Source organism: Cydia pomonella, chromosome 19, assembly GCF_033807575.1.
Source record: "Cydia pomonella isolate Wapato2018A chromosome 19, ilCydPomo1, whole genome shotgun sequence".
Classification (NCBI taxonomy): Eukaryota; Metazoa; Arthropoda; class Insecta; order Lepidoptera; family Tortricidae; genus Cydia; species Cydia pomonella.
Window position 1 is genome coordinate 10,025,518 of NC_084721.1, and position 15,711 is coordinate 10,041,228.

Sequence of the window (15,711 nt, forward strand, 5' to 3'; positions counted from 1 at the left end):
ATAACTTTAGTACGCTAGCATCTGCCTGTTCTTCTCCATTTGTCTCCGAGGAAGCAGTTAGTAAGGCGTCTATAGACTACAGTGATCGCTTAGCTTAACTAGTGAACCGTATGCTTGTTTGCCACCGACGAGGTTTCTCTTACACTGTGCCAATGAATGATACCAAACACAGTATGTTAAATAAGGGGTCACCTGCTGGGAGGGGAGTCCAGGTTGAGGTAGTGGCGCATGATGGTGCAGTCCGCGTGTTGTATAGTCTCTGCGTCACCAGAGGGAGCTCCTTACGGACCCACCTGCACTGCTCCGCGGTGAGCGTGAGCACGGAGTCCAGGTTGAGGTAGTGGCGCACGATGGTGCAGTCCGCGTGTTGTATAGTCTCTGCGTCACCAGAGGGAGCTCCTTACGGACCCACCTGCACTGCTCCGCGGTGAGCGTGAGCACGGAGTCCAGGTTGAGGTAGTGGCGCACGATGGTGCAGTCCGCGTGTTGTATAGTCTCTGCGTCACCAGAGGGAGCTCCTTACGGACCCACCTGCACTGCTCCGCGGTGAGCGTGAGCACGGAGTCCAGGTTGAGGTAGTGGCGCACGATGGTGCAGTCCGCGTGTTGTATAGTCTCTGCGTCACCAGAGGGAGCTCCTTACGGACCCACCTGCACTGCTCCGCGGTGAGCGTGAGCACGGAGTCCAGGTTGAGGTAGTGGCGCACGATGGTGCAGTCCGCGTGTTGTATAGTCTCTGCGTCACCAGAGGGAGCTCCTTACGGACCCACCTGCACTGCTCCGCGGTGAGCGTGAGCACGGAGTCCAGGTTGAGGTAGTGGCGCACGATGGTGCAGTCCGCGTGTTGTATAGTCTCTGCGTCACCAGAGGGAGCTCCTTACGGACCCACCTGCACTGCTCCGCGGTGAGCGTGAGCACGGAGTCCAGGTTGAGGTAGTGGCGCACGATGGTGCAGTCCGCGTGTTGTATAGTCTCTGCGTCACCAGAGGGAGCTCCTTACGGACCCACCTGCACTGCTCCGCGGTGAGCGTGAGCACGGAGTCCAGGTTGAGGTAGTGGCGCACGATGGTGCAGTCCGCGTGTTGTATAGTCTCTGCGTCACCAGAGGGAGCTCCTTACGGACCCACCTGCACTGCTCCGCGGTGAGCGTGAGCACGGAGTCCAGGTTGAGGTAGTGGCGCACGATGGTGCAGTCCGCGTGTTGTATAGTCTCTGCGTCACCAGAGGGAGCTCCTTACGGACCCACCTGCACTGCTCCGCGGTGAGCGTGAGCACGGAGTCCAGGTTGAGGTAGTGGCGCACGATGGTGCAGTCCGCGTGTTGTATAGTCTCTGCGTCACCAGAGGGAGCTCCTTACGGACCCACCTGCACTGCTCCGCGGTGAGCGTGAGCACGGAGTCCAGGTTGAGGTAGTGGCGCACGATGGTGCAGTCCGCGTGTTGTATAGTCTCTGCGTCACCAGAGGGAGCTCCTTACGGACCCACCTGCACTGCTCCGCGGTGAGCGTGAGCACGGAGTCCAGGTCGAGGTAGTGGCGCACGATGGTGCAGTCCGCGTGTTGTATAGTCTCTGCGTCACCAGAGGGAGCTCCTTACGGACCCACCTGCACTGCTCCGCGGTGAGCGTGAGCACGGAGTCCAGGTTGAGGTAGTGGCGCATGATGGTGCAGTCCACGTGTTGTATAGTCTCTGCGTCACCAGAGGGAGCTCCTTACGGACCCACCTGCACTGCTCCGCGGTGAGCGTGAGCACGGAGTCCAGGTTGAGGTAGTGGCGCACGATGGTGCAGTCCGCGTGTTGTATAGTCTCTGCGTCACCAGAGGGAGCTCCTTACGGACCCACCTGCACTGCTCCGCGGTGAGCGTGAGCACGGAGTCCAGGTTGAGGTAGTGGCGCACGATGGTGCAGTCCGCGTGTTGTATAGTCTCTGCGTCACCAGAGGGAGCTCCTTACGGACCCACCTGCACTGCTCCGCGGTGAGCGTGAGCACGGAGTCCAGGTTGAGGTAGTGGCGCACGATGGTGCAGTCCGCGTGTTGTATAGTCTCTGCGTCACCAGAGGGAGCTCCTTACGGACCCACCTGCACTGCTCCGCGGTGAGCGTGAGCACGGAGTCCAGGTTGAGGTAGTGGCGCACGATGGTGCAGTCCGCGTGTTGTATAGTCTCTGCGTCACCAGAGGGAGCTCCTTACGGACCCACCTGCACTGCTCCGCGGTGAGCGTGAGCACGGAGTCCAGGTTGAGGTAGTGGCGCACGATGGTGCAGTCCGCGTGTTGTATAGTCTCTGCGTCACCAGAGGGAGCTCCTTACGGACCCACCTGCACTGCTCCGCGGTGAGCGTGAGCACGGAGTCCAGGTTGAGGTAGTGGCGCACGATGGTGCAGTCCGCGTGTTGTATAGTCTCTGCGTCACCAGAGGGAGCTCCTTACGGACCCACCTGCACTGCTCCGCGGTGAGCGTGAGCACGGAGTCCAGGTTGAGGTAGTGGCGCATGATGGTGCAGTCCGCGTGTTGTATAGTCTCTGCGTCACCAGAGGGAGCTCCTTACGGACCCACCTGCACTGCTCCGCGGTGAGCGTGAGCACGGAGTCCAGGTTGAGGTAGTGGCGCACGATGGTGCAGTCCGCGTGTTGTATAGTCTCTGCGTCACCAGAGGGAGCTCCTTACGGACCCACCTGCACTGCTCCGCGGTGAGCGTGAGCACGGAGTCCAGGTTGAGGTAGTGGCGCACGATGGTGCAGTCCGCGTGTTGTATAGTCTCTGCGTCACCAGAGGGAGCTCCTTACGGACCCACCTGCACTGCTCCGCGGTGAGCGTGAGCACGGAGTCCAGGTTGAGGTAGTGGCGCACGATGGTGCAGTCCGCGTGTTGTATAGTCTCTGCGTCACCAGAGGGAGCTCCTTACGGACCCACCTGCACTGCTCCGCGGTGAGCGTGAGCACGGAGTCCAGGTTGAGGTAGTGGCGCACGATGGTGCAGTCCGCGTGTTGTATAGTCTCTGCGTCACCAGAGGGAGCTCCTTACGGACCCACCTGCACTGCTCCGCGGTGAGCGTGAGCACGGAGTCCAGGTTGAGGTAGTGGCGCACGATGGTGCAGTCCGCGTGTTGTATAGTCTCTGCGTCACCAGAGGGAGCTCCTTACGGACCCACCTGCACTGCTCCGCGGTGAGCGTGAGCACGGAGTCCAGGTTGAGGTAGTGGCGCACGATGGTGCAGTCCGCGTGTTGTATAGTCTCTGCGTCACCAGAGGGAGCTCCTTACGGACCCACCTGCACTGCTCCGCGGTGAGCGTGAGCACGGAGTCCAGGTTGAGGTAGTGGCGCACGATGGTGCAGTCCGCGTGTTGTATAGTCTCTGCGTCACCAGAGGGAGCTCCTTACGGACCCACCTGCACTGCTCCGCGGTGAGCGTGAGCACGGAGTCCAGGTTGAGGTAGTGGCGCACGATGGTGCAGTCCGCGTGTTGTATAGTCTCTGCGTCACCAGAGGGAGCTCCTTACGGACCCACCTGCACTGCTCCGCGGTGAGCGTGAGCACGGAGTCCAGGTTGAGGTAGTGGCGCACGATGGTGCAGTCCGCGTGTTGTATAGTCTCTGCGTCACCAGAGGGAGCTCCTTACGGACCCACCTGCACTGCTCCGCGGTGAGCGTGAGCACGGAGTCCAGGTTGAGGTAGTGGCGCACGATGGTGCAGTCCGCGTGTTGTATAGTCTCTGCGTCACCAGAGGGAGCTCCTTACGGACCCACCTGCACTGCTCCGCGGTGAGCGTGAGCACGGAGTCCAGGTTGAGGTAGTGGCGCACGATGGTGCAGTCCGCGTGTTGTATAGTCTCTGCGTCACCAGAGGGAGCTCCTTACGGACCCACCTGCACTGCTCCGCGGTGAGCGTGAGCACGGAGTCCAGGTTGAGGTAGTGGCGCACGATGGTGCAGTCCGCGTGTTGTATAGTCTCTGCGTCACCAGAGGGAGCTCCTTACGGACCCACCTGCACTGCTCCGCGGTGAGCGTGAGCACGGAGTCCAGGTTGAGGTAGTGGCGCACGATGGTGCAGTCCGCGTGTTGTATAGTCTCTGCGTCACCAGAGGGAGCTCCTTACGGACCCACCTGCACTGCTCCGCGGTGAGCGTGAGCACGGAGTCCAGGTTGAGGTAGTGGCGCACGATGGTGCAGTCCGCGTGTTGTATAGTCTCTGCGTCACCAGAGGGAGCTCCTTACGGACCCACCTGCACTGCTCCGCGGTGAGCGTGAGCACGGAGTCCAGGTTGAGGTAGTGGCGCACGATGGTGCAGTCCGCGTGTTGTATAGTCTCTGCGTCACCAGAGGGAGCTCCTTACGGACCCACCTGCACTGCTCCGCGGTGAGCGTGAGCACGGAGTCCAGGTTGAGGTAGTGGCGCACGATGGTGCAGTCCGCGTGTTGTATAGTCTCTGCGTCACCAGAGGGAGCTCCTTACGGACCCACCTGCACTGCTCCGCGGTGAGCGTGAGCACGGAGTCCAGGTTGAGGTAGTGGCGCACGATGGTGCAGTCCGCGTGTTGTATAGTCTCTGCGTCACCAGAGGGAGCTCCTTACGGACCCACCTGCACTGCTCCGCGGTGAGCGTGAGCACGGAGTCCAGGTTGAGGTAGTGGCGCACGATGGTGCAGTCCGCGTGTTGTATAGTCTCTGCGTCACCAGAGGGAGCTCCTTACGGACCCACCTGCACTGCTCCGCGGTGAGCGTGAGCACGGAGTCCAGGTTGAGGTAGTGGCGCACGATGGTGCAGTCCGCGTGTTGTATAGTCTCTGCGTCACCAGAGGGAGCTCCTTACGGACCCACCTGCACTGCTCCGCGGTGAGCGTGAGCACGGAGTCCAGGTTGAGGTAGTGGCGCACGATGGTGCAGTCCGCGTGTTGTATAGTCTCTGCGTCACCAGAGGGAGCTCCTTACGGACCCACCTGCACTGCTCCGCGGTGAGCGTGAGCACGGAGTCCAGGTTGAGGTAGTGGCGCACGATGGTGCAGTCCGCGTGTTGTATAGTCTCTGCGTCACCAGAGGGAGCTCCTTACGGACCCACCTGCACTGCTCCGCGGTGAGCGTGAGCACGGAGTCCAGGTTGAGGTAGTGGCGCACGATGGTGCAGTCCGCGTGTTGTATAGTCTCTGCGTCACCAGAGGGAGCTCCTTACGGACCCACCTGCACTGCTCCGCGGTGAGCGTGAGCACGGAGTCCAGGTTGAGGTAGTGGCGCACGATGGTGCAGTCCGCGTGTTGTATAGTCTCTGCGTCACCAGAGGGAGCTCCTTACGGACCCACCTGCACTGCTCCGCGGTGAGCGTGAGCACGGAGTCCAGGTTGAGGTAGTGGCGCACGATGGTGCAGTCCGCGTGTTGTATAGTCTCTGCGTCACCAGAGGGAGCTCCTTACGGACCCACCTGCACTGCTCCGCGGTGAGCGTGAGCACGGAGTCCAGGTTGAGGTAGTGGCGCACGATGGTGCAGTCCGCGTGTTGTATAGTCTCTGCGTCACCAGAGGGAGCTCCTTACGGACCCACCTGCACTGCTCCGCGGTGAGCGTGAGCACGGAGTCCAGGTTGAGGTAGTGGCGCACGATGGTGCAGTCCGCGTGTTGTATAGTCTCTGCGTCACCAGAGGGAGCTCCTTACGGACCCACCTGCACTGCTCCGCGGTGAGCGTGAGCACGGAGTCCAGGTTGAGGTAGTGGCGCACGATGGTGCAGTCCGCGTGTTGTATAGTCTCTGCGTCACCAGAGGGAGCTCCTTACGGACCCACCTGCACTGCTCCGCGGTGAGCGTGAGCACGGAGTCCAGGTTGAGGTAGTGGCGCACGATGGTGCAGTCCGCGTGTTGTATAGTCTCTGCGTCACCAGAGGGAGCTCCTTACGGACCCACCTGCACTGCTCCGCGGTGAGCGTGAGCACGGAGTCCAGGTTGAGGTAGTGGCGCACGATGGTGCAGTCCGCGTGTTGTATAGTCTCTGCGTCACCAGAGGGAGCTCCTTACGGACCCACCTGCACTGCTCCGCGGTGAGCGTGAGCACGGAGTCCAGGTTGAGGTAGTGGCGCACGATGGTGCAGTCCGCGTGTTGTATAGTCTCTGCGTCACCAGAGGGAGCTCCTTACGGACCCACCTGCACTGCTCCGCGGTGAGCGTGAGCACGGAGTCCAGGTTGAGGTAGTGGCGCACGATGGTGCAGTCCGCGTGTTGTATAGTCTCTGCGTCACCAGAGGGAGCTCCTTACGGACCCACCTGCACTGCTCCGCGGTGAGCGTGAGCACGGAGTCCAGGTTGAGGTAGTGGCGCACGATGGTGCAGTCCGCGTGTTGTATAGTCTCTGCGTCACCAGAGGGAGCTCCTTACGGACCCACCTGCACTGCTCCGCGGTGAGCGTGAGCACGGAGTCCAGGTTGAGGTAGTGGCGCACGATGGTGCAGTCCGCGTGTTGTATAGTCTCTGCGTCACCAGAGGGAGCTCCTTACGGACCCACCTGCACTGCTCCGCGGTGAGCGTGAGCACGGAGTCCAGGTTGAGGTAGTGGCGCACGATGGTGCAGTCCGCGTGTTGTATAGTCTCTGCGTCACCAGAGGGAGCTCCTTACGGACCCACCTGCACTGCTCCGCGGTGAGCGTGAGCACGGAGTCCAGGTTGAGGTAGTGGCGCACGATGGTGCAGTCCGCGTGTTGTATAGTCTCTGCGTCACCAGAGGGAGCTCCTTACGGACCCACCTGCACTGCTCCGCGGTGAGCGTGAGCACGGAGTCCAGGTTGAGGTAGTGGCGCACGATGGTGCAGTCCGCGTGTTGTATAGTCTCTGCGTCACCAGAGGGAGCTCCTTACGGACCCACCTGCACTGCTCCGCGGTGAGCGTGAGCACGGAGTCCAGGTTGAGGTAGTGGCGCACGATGGTGCAGTCCGCGTGTTGTATAGTCTCTGCGTCACCAGAGGGAGCTCCTTACGGACCCACCTGCACTGCTCCGCGGTGAGCGTGAGCACGGAGTCCAGGTTGAGGTAGTGGCGCACGATGGTGCAGTCCGCGTGTTGTATAGTCTCTGCGTCACCAGAGGGAGCTCCTTACGGACCCACCTGCACTGCTCCGCGGTGAGCGTGAGCACGGAGTCCAGGTTGAGGTAGTGGCGCACGATGGTGCGCGCGCCCACGCGCTGCCATTCCAGCGTGTTGTATAGTGTTTCTACGTCGCGCACGTGCAGCGGCACCAAGGGGAACTCCGACAGACCTGCATTATAAAACGTCCTTACAGGGTTGTTTCCAATTTTTTGAAACGCTTGTAATACGTTCTATATTAACCAAACGTTGCCCTAAAATTTAACTTTTACCCTAAAAACGGCTTTAAACATGTTAAATGAACAAAATATATTTCGAACTATGCTTTCGCGCCCAAAACGCTTTTTGATAATTGTTTGACGTCACAGTTTACGGTTTGATACATAACTATGTACATACCAAAGAGTAAAGTAAGTATGTACTGTAAAAACCACTAGATACCCCACAAACCCAATTTCACTGAATAGTTAATCAAACCACAGTTTTCTCTTTAACGAGTGACGTCATCAGAATCTTGTAGTTTCGACTTGGGTCACGTGACGTATGTTAAAAGATATTTTAAATTCAATATTTACAAAACTATGCTCATTAGGGGTCCACTAAAGGTAGTTTATGTTCTTATATTCCATAAGAATTTATTGGGATACTATTCTGCCCTAAGATTTGTAGATGGAAACATCCTATTGTGATGTTGCTACGTCGTAATTCTATGGCACGAGGATTCATCGCATCTTGTACGATATCGCTATGTTGTGATACGATGAAGTACTCTACATTTACAAATTCACGGATAGGATATAAATATCAAAGACCCTCAAGCCCTGGGATTTTTTTTGAGACTTTTGTGTGAAATCGATATCGCTTCCGTGGGCCTAAGAGTACAGACTGCAAATCTTCAAGTCCTGCAGACTACAGGACTTGAAGATATTTTAGGTACTAATAGCAACCGTCGTAACTTTTTCTGCGTCTAGGTGCCTATTGGCGTAATACGGACGCTGGATGCTAAATACAGCTTTTAATCAATATCAAGGCTTACCAGGTACTAACTAACGCCAACAGAGTCATGAGGGTATCGAGCCAGTTTAGTGACACTCGAGTTTTGCAGCTGCTATACAACGCCTATGTTCGCAGCAAACTTGAATTTGGAGCTTGTGTCTGGGATCCGCACGAAAGCAAGTATACCCTCATGGTAGAAAGAATCCAGAGGAAATTTGCCCGATTTCTTTATAGGAAAAAGTTAGGATATTATCCTTATTTGTATCCGTCATTGTTTGTCAGTGGTATGGTTGGGATGGATACATTAGAGTTGCGGCGGAAATTGTTACTGATGGTGCATTACTATAAGCTATTACGCAACCAAGTCGCGAATCCATCTGCATTGTCAAGAATAGGTTTGTCTGTGCCGCCCCCTCGCCGTTGCCCCGCGGCGGGGGAGGGCGGAGCGGTGGTGTCGCGGCGGCGCCGGCGCCTGTTCGCGTGCCCGGCGAGGCGCACGCGCTGGGCCGCAAACGCTCCCTCTGCAAGAGCTATCGCTCTGTTGAATGATATGTCTATGCGATTACCTGACGTTGACATTTTTTATCATGCCTCTTACCAAATTATTAAAGGCATTTATGAATTTTTGAATTTAACTTAATTTAATTGATTATCATCCATATTTATTTACTTTATTGACATACTTAATATTATATAATCGAATTTGCTTTTTGTTTTTGTAAGGTTGAAATGTAATTTTCATAGTGTAAGTGTGACATAGCATGTACAATAATTATAATATCATTACTTATAAGCGCCTTGGTTCATTAGACTGTAAGCTTATTTGTGAATAAAATCGAATAAATAAAAAAAAACAGTGCCGGCACACTGTGACGCCAACAGTGCCGGCACACTGTGACGCCAACAGTGCCGGCACACTGTTGTGTTTGCAAAGCCAGTGGTGTTCCTCGCGGTAACGCTTCTAGCGCCCGTCCTATTCTTCGGTGTACTGCGCGAGGCTCCCGTCTCTACAACCACCTCCCAGGTCGTCATTTCTCTGGAGAGTACTCTCCTCTGTGCGTGTTTGTGTGAGTTTAACCTGGAGCCAAAGCTTACCAGGTACTAATGCCAGCAGTGCCGGAACGCTATGAAGAGTCTGCAGAGCTATTAGCGTGGGCCCAGGATGCTCCTCGCGGTACCGCTGCAGCGCGCGCCCTATTCTCCGGTAAACTGCGCGGGGCTCCGTTTCTACCGCCACCTCCCAGGTCAGATCGGTGCTCGGGAGGGTACTCTCGTCTGTGCCCAGGTTGATTCTGCGCAAATAATTATACTGTGATGATAGAGGAAGCATGAGTCATGGCATACCCCGTAATAGTGTTTTTAGACAAAGTTGTTAATCCCAACGTGGAGTGCGAGAGGAGTTGCCTGAAGTTCATGTACGTACGACACGAAATTTTTGTGGTAACTAATTGTTAAACGTTAACCTTTGCCTATAGTTTAGAATTAGAAAAAATAGTAGTAAAAGTAGAAGTTTTAAAGTTACTATTATTTTCACGCATTATTTGCAGTTTTACTGTTTCTATTTCCATAACTTCAGCTGAACCAGTACTGACTTGGCGGTGGTCTCGGTGGCGAGCAGCGTGTGCATGTTGGGCATCTGGTTGGTCTTGACGGAGTCCTGCACCACGACCAGCGCCTTCTTGGTGGGCCCGAGCACCAGCGCCCACATGCTGCGCGTAGAGTTCAAGGCCGAGTGTTGGTAAAGGTAGATATGTTTTAGCGGTGCTACGCCGTTCTGTACGAAAATGGAGGCGGTTAGAGAAAAAAACTGTAAATATGTCCTATAGTGAGATTTTTCTAACATCACATATTTGACATATGACATTTGATGTTTGAAGTGATGTGGCTAAGACAACATAATATGTCAAATCCAGCAATCGGATCGATTACAGTTACGATTTGTGAGATCGATTACCTATATAAAAAATCAATATAAGGCACCTGCACAGCAGTCATACATGCAAATTATACTGCTAGTGACTACTTAGTATTAGCAAAATCAGGCATTTTTAGATCCAAAGTCAACTTAATTCAAATACAAGCAAAGTCAAAGTCCAAAAATACGAGCCAAGGTAAAAAAAGATGTGAAAGAGAAGAATCCAAAAATAAAGCCAGGTGAAAAATACGAAAAGAAACGGAATATGCGCACAGTAAGGCGGAGAAACTTCGACAGACTGCGCATTTGACATTTGACAAACGAATGATTTTGACGTCAAATTTGATCCGCTCAGAAATCGACATTTTTTGCAAATCGTACGGTAAAGATCTATTATTATAATGGATTTTTAAAAGTATTTGTTTAAGTTAATGTTTTCTTAGTTATAATACCTTATTTTTGTATTTTCTGTAGGTTATAAATATATCGATTTTATCGATTATCTTTAACTTACGAATATGTTACCCGAATCGAAAAAAATGATTTGACCACAACGCTGGTTTTAAAAAAAAAGACCCTTAGGACGTAAACGTTTGTGCAGTGATTTATTATTGTTAAATACTTCAGATATACGATGTGAAAAAAATAACTATAAGCATAATTACATTCAAAAAGTGAGTGTAGTTTAAGTGGTAACGAAAGACATATTATAATTGCGTGGTTTTGTTTTTAATTATGTGAATGGATTATACACATTTACATTATATGGGTGCTGTCATGTGTCAAATATGTGATGTTAGAAAAATCTCACTATAGTTAGACTCGCTAATGAAGAATGAAACCACCACACACTATTGTTTATTACCAAAGCAACCGGTGAATACTGAAAAATTACCACAGGCCACGTCTTCATATCAAGTCGTGGTTTTGGTCGGATTTGTAGACGTGCAATTTTTGATGGCGTTGAGGACTTTTGTTATTTCTTTGACGTGGCGGCAAAAAGATTTAACTGCAAAACCTATACAAGGCAACAGATAATTGTTTTCTTACTTGTTTCTGAAGATAGGGTTGATGAGCCACGCTTTTGAACTGCAGTTGGCTCAGTGTGAACGAATCTGAGTTCGATCCTTGGTGGATTAGTCTGACAACATATAAAAATAACAATTAGGCAGGTAAGTTATAAATATTTGCGAAAATAAAACAAAAACCAGTGGGGCGTTACGAGCATAAAAAATCTGAAGCATTGATTCTTGTTGACCGAGAGTTAACGAAGGTCTCCGTTTCAGCTTGTAATAAAGACAGAATCTGTCAATCGCAATCTTGAAGTTGGTAGGTGTGATGAGATATATTTGAATGTAGAAGGCCGTACCGCCTGGCCTCGTCCGGGTCGACGGTGCAGATGCAGCCCAGCTGCACCAGCACGCGGAACTCCAGGCTCATCTGCGTCTCGTAGATGCCCTCGATCTCGGGCGCCGACAGCTCCGCTATCAGCTCTCTGTAACGAATAGGTGGGTATGTAGGATATTACCGTCAAATGAATTTTAACTCTATCACCATAGCCAGAACATTCAAAATTATTTGTGAGATAAATATAAGGTATTCTTTGACATGCTGAGGTGGATAGCTGCTAGTGAATACAGTATGTGCTCGCGGCAGTACGCGGCAGCACGTACTGGACGGTGTCGGGCGCGCTACTCGACCGTCGACTTACTCCTGGTGTTCCCTGTAGAGCTGCTCACTGACGCTGTACTGGTACAGGTGTAATACAGGATGTGCTCGCGGCAGTACGCGGCAGCACTTGCGCCAGTACTGGCCCGTGTCGGTCGAGCGAGCTACTCGACTGTTCACGTAGAAGATGCGCGGGACTGTCAACTTGATCTGGTGGAGGTCTGAGCCGACTAGGGCCCAGAGGCGGAAGAGACCTGGTTCCGAGGTTTCAAGGATCTGAAAAATATAATACGTGTATCCATTTCGAACCATATCATCATATATGTACTCGCAGTATTAAGTTAGTCGAACCAAGTTACATTTTAAGTCCTCAACTCCCACCATCGCGATGGCGTGTCGGCAGAAAAGGTACCTTTGGTCCACGCTACTCATAGAAAATTCTCGAGACAAGATTTTGAAAATTTAGAAGTACGTTAGTAAGGAGTGTACAGTATTGTCAAGTGTATGATCTGTCAGTGTAGAGGCCGTGCACTCACCTGAATGATCTGCCACGGGGTGTTGAGCAGAGTCCGCTGCGCGCGCCGGATGAAGCTGCCGAGCGTGGCGCCCGGGCGCAGGCTGCGCGGCGCGCCCAGGGGGCTCTCGTTGTCCATCCTGCCTGGTAACACATTATCATTACTGTTATGCCCTAGCGGTTGCAACCGTACTGGAACTGTGATGGAATGGCGGCGCGCAGTTGAAATCGCAAGTAACTTAGTTAATCCAAAAGATCATTACGTAAGTAATTAATTAATTAATTACCTCGTTTGCTTCTGTTAGACATCTTTCTCTGCTCTATCTGCCATTTCCATTTCTTCTTTTGAAACAAAATCCAAGCTCTTCGTTCTTCCTGTAAATAAATGATTTTGTAATACTCCAAATATTTTGAGTGTATCCGTCTGTAAGTTATATGGCCTTCGAGTCTATTACGGTCTACTTATGCAACACTTTCTGCCTCGCACCGCCAAACTGTGGAATAAACTGTCGCCTGCGGTATTACCGGACCGATACGACCTTTAAACCTTCGAAATAAGAGCGTACTCCTCGGCCGGCAACGCACTTACAACTCCTCTGGTGTTGCAGGTGTCCATGGGCGGCGGTAATCGCTTACCATCAGGTGATCCGTCTGCTCGTTTGTCTCCTATATCATTTAAAAAAAATGCAAGCAGAGTCAGGTCTGGTCAGAGCGAACATGTAAGGTGTAACAAAAAACTTGTTTAAATATAATTAGATAATTCAAAATGTTTTCTTCCTGTTGCTCCTTGGTCATTGGACCAATGTATCCTACAGACGTATAACTACAAAGTACAAGCCTTCGCTTACCCGCGTGGTTCAAAAAATGCGATGCCGGGTCAAAGCCCTCGCGCCACGCAGCAACTTCTTTCACATGCGACTCTTCGCGTATCCGCTACACGCTACACCATTGGTCGCCATGCCAACCTCTACCTAAGAGACACAAGATAGCCACGAACTATAGGTTTACTTATGAGCCCATTTTATCTTACCCGCGTGGTTCCAAACGGCGGTGGCGGCCCGAAGGCCTCCCGCCAAGTAGCGGCTTCCTTCACAGGCGACTCTTCGCGTTTCCGCTTCACTGTCACCATGGGGCGGAATGGACGAGGTGTGGCATCTTTGCCGATATCCTCCATGTCCACTTCGGTGTCCTGTATAACAAGTTCAAAGTTATTTATGAAATAATACTACCATCACATCCTTTAGTACTACACACGGCCCACGCGGGAGTATATCGGGAAGCACCAAGCGGCATCTTCTTCCCTAATAGTATGTATTTTAACGCCTTTGACATCTCAAATTGTCATTAACTTAAACTAAGCAGAGCCAGGGCATGCAATGAGAGAAATCTAATACAAATAATCCATAAATAAATCCATAATCCATAAATAGTTTTCTAGTTGATTTGGTTGAAAAGAGATGATTGGGCCATCAGTATTCTCACCACATTCCCATCGTTATCTTCATTAGCGGCATCGGGCCGCTTCTCCCTGGGCTGCGCGGTGAACATGTCTGTGATCTTCCTGGTCTTGAACTTGTCGGTCTTGGCCAGCATCTTCTTGTGCAGCCAGTCGGGGTACTGCACGCGCGGGACCGGGTTGTCCAACTAGTTACGTCAGAAATGTATCCTTAGTTTAGAGATTGTATATAAGGCAATGGATTTTATTTATTTCATTTAATTATTACACATAACAAAATAATAAATTTTGGACATAGAACCTGAAAAACAGTTTTCGAGGTGACACACACCCTGCATGGCGGTTGGGATAGTGATGACCTTCCCGTCGATCGATCAGTCCCGGATATCGATGTGTTCGCTGACGCTGCAGTGAGACAGGTGATGCATGGTGGTGTCGCGTACCCCCTGCATGGCGGCCGGGATGGTGATGATCTTCTGTATGGCGCCGCTGAGCCGCTCGATGTAGTAGGCCCAGTCGAGCACGTCGCGGATGTCGATGTGCTCGCTGACGCTGCAGTGAGACAGGTGATGCATGGTGGTGTCGCGTACCCCCTGCATGGCGGCCGGGATGGTGATGATCTTCTGTATGGCGCCGCTGAGCCGCTCGATGTAGTAGGCCCAGTCGAGCACGTCGCGGATGTCGATGTGCTCGCTGACGCTGCAGTGAGACAGGTGATGCATGGTGGTGTCGCTTACCCCCTGCATGGCGGCCGGGATGGTGATGATCTTCTGTATGGCGCCGCTGAGCCGCTCGATGTAGTAGGCCCAGTCGAGCACGTCGCGGATGTCGATGTGCTCGCTGACGCTGCAGTGAGACAGGTGATGCATGGTGGTGTCGCGTACCCCCTGCATGGCGGCCGGGATGGTGATGATCTTCTGTATGGCGCCGCTGAGCCGCTCGATGTAGTAGGCCCAGTCGAGCACGTCGCGGATGTCGATGTGCTCGCTGACGCTGCAGTGAGACAGGTGATGCATGGTGGTGTCGCTTACCCCCTGCATGGCGGCCGGGATGGTGATGATCTTCTGTATGGCGCCGCTGAGCCGCTCGATGTAGTAGGCCCAGTCGAGCACGTCGCGGATGTCGATGTGCTCGCTGACGCTGCAGTGAGACAGGTGATGCATGGTGGTGTCGCTTATCCCCTGCATGGCGGCCGGGATGGTGATGATCTTCTGTATGGCGCCGCTGAGCCGCTCGATGTAGTAGGCCCAGTCGAGCACGTCGCGGATGTCGATGTGCTCGCTGACGCTGCAGTGAGACAGGTGATGCATGGTGGTGTCGCTTACCCCCTGCATGGCGGCCGGGATGGTGATGATCTTCTGTATGGCGCCGCTGAGCCGCTCGATGTAGTAGGCCCAGTCGAGCACGTCGCGGATGTCGATGTGCTCGCTGACGCTGCAGTGAGACAGGTGATGCATGGTGGTGTCGCTTACCCCCTGCATGGCGGCCGGGATGGTGATGATCTTCTGTATGGCGCCGCTGAGCCGCTCGATGTAGTAGGCCCAGTCGAGCACGTCGCGGATGTCGATGTGCTCGCTGACGCTGCAGTGAGACAGGTGATGCATGGTGGTGTCGCTTACCCCCTGCATGGCGGCCGGGATGGTGATGATCTTCTGTATGGCGCCGCTGAGCCGCTCGATGTAGTAGGCCCAGTCGAGCACGTCGCGGATGTCGATGTGCTCGCTGACGCTGCAGTGAGACAGGTGATGCATGGTGGTGTCGCTTACCCCCTGCATGGCGGCCGGGATGGTGATGATCTTCTGTATGGCGCCGCTGAGCCGCTCGATGTAGTAGGCCCAGTCGAGCACGTCGCGGATGTCGATGTGCTCGCTGACGCTGCTGTCCTTGAGCCAGCGCCGCAGGTGGTGCCGCTTGACGCCGGGCGGCGACTGGAAGATGGCGAGGGGGATGGCGCGCTCCGTCACCGGCGCGCCTTCCGGTTTGCGCGATATTATGAATCTGACGGTGTGAAAAACTTTGTAAAGTAAAAATATTTCTAATGTGTTGATAAATAACTAAAAAATCTTTGTTTTAAAACCTTAGTATATAGCGTTTCTATATTATACGA

General features: G+C 53.3%; 1 protein-coding gene across 1 annotated transcript in view; it reads right to left on the bottom strand.

Annotated features, from left to right (window-relative positions):
• Window positions 1-15,711, bottom strand: part of LOC133528390 (DNA polymerase epsilon catalytic subunit 1) — a 47,146-nt gene that overhangs the window by 8,559 nt on the left and 22,876 nt on the right. The window contains exons 22-32 of the mRNA XM_061865765.1: window positions 14,048-15,602; window positions 13,631-13,792; window positions 13,179-13,337; window positions 12,436-12,523; window positions 12,171-12,292; window positions 11,678-11,910; window positions 11,336-11,461; window positions 11,017-11,107; window positions 9,644-9,825; window positions 9,147-9,343; window positions 7,077-7,227 (exon numbers count right to left, since the gene is read on the bottom strand). Coding sequence (XP_061721749.1) covers window positions 7,077-7,227; window positions 9,147-9,343; window positions 9,644-9,825; window positions 11,017-11,107; window positions 11,336-11,461; window positions 11,678-11,910; window positions 12,171-12,292; window positions 12,436-12,523; window positions 13,179-13,337; window positions 13,631-13,792; window positions 14,048-15,602 — 3,066 coding nt within the window. The remainder of the gene's footprint in view (window positions 1-7,076; window positions 7,228-9,146; window positions 9,344-9,643; window positions 9,826-11,016; window positions 11,108-11,335; window positions 11,462-11,677; window positions 11,911-12,170; window positions 12,293-12,435; window positions 12,524-13,178; window positions 13,338-13,630; window positions 13,793-14,047; window positions 15,603-15,711) is intronic.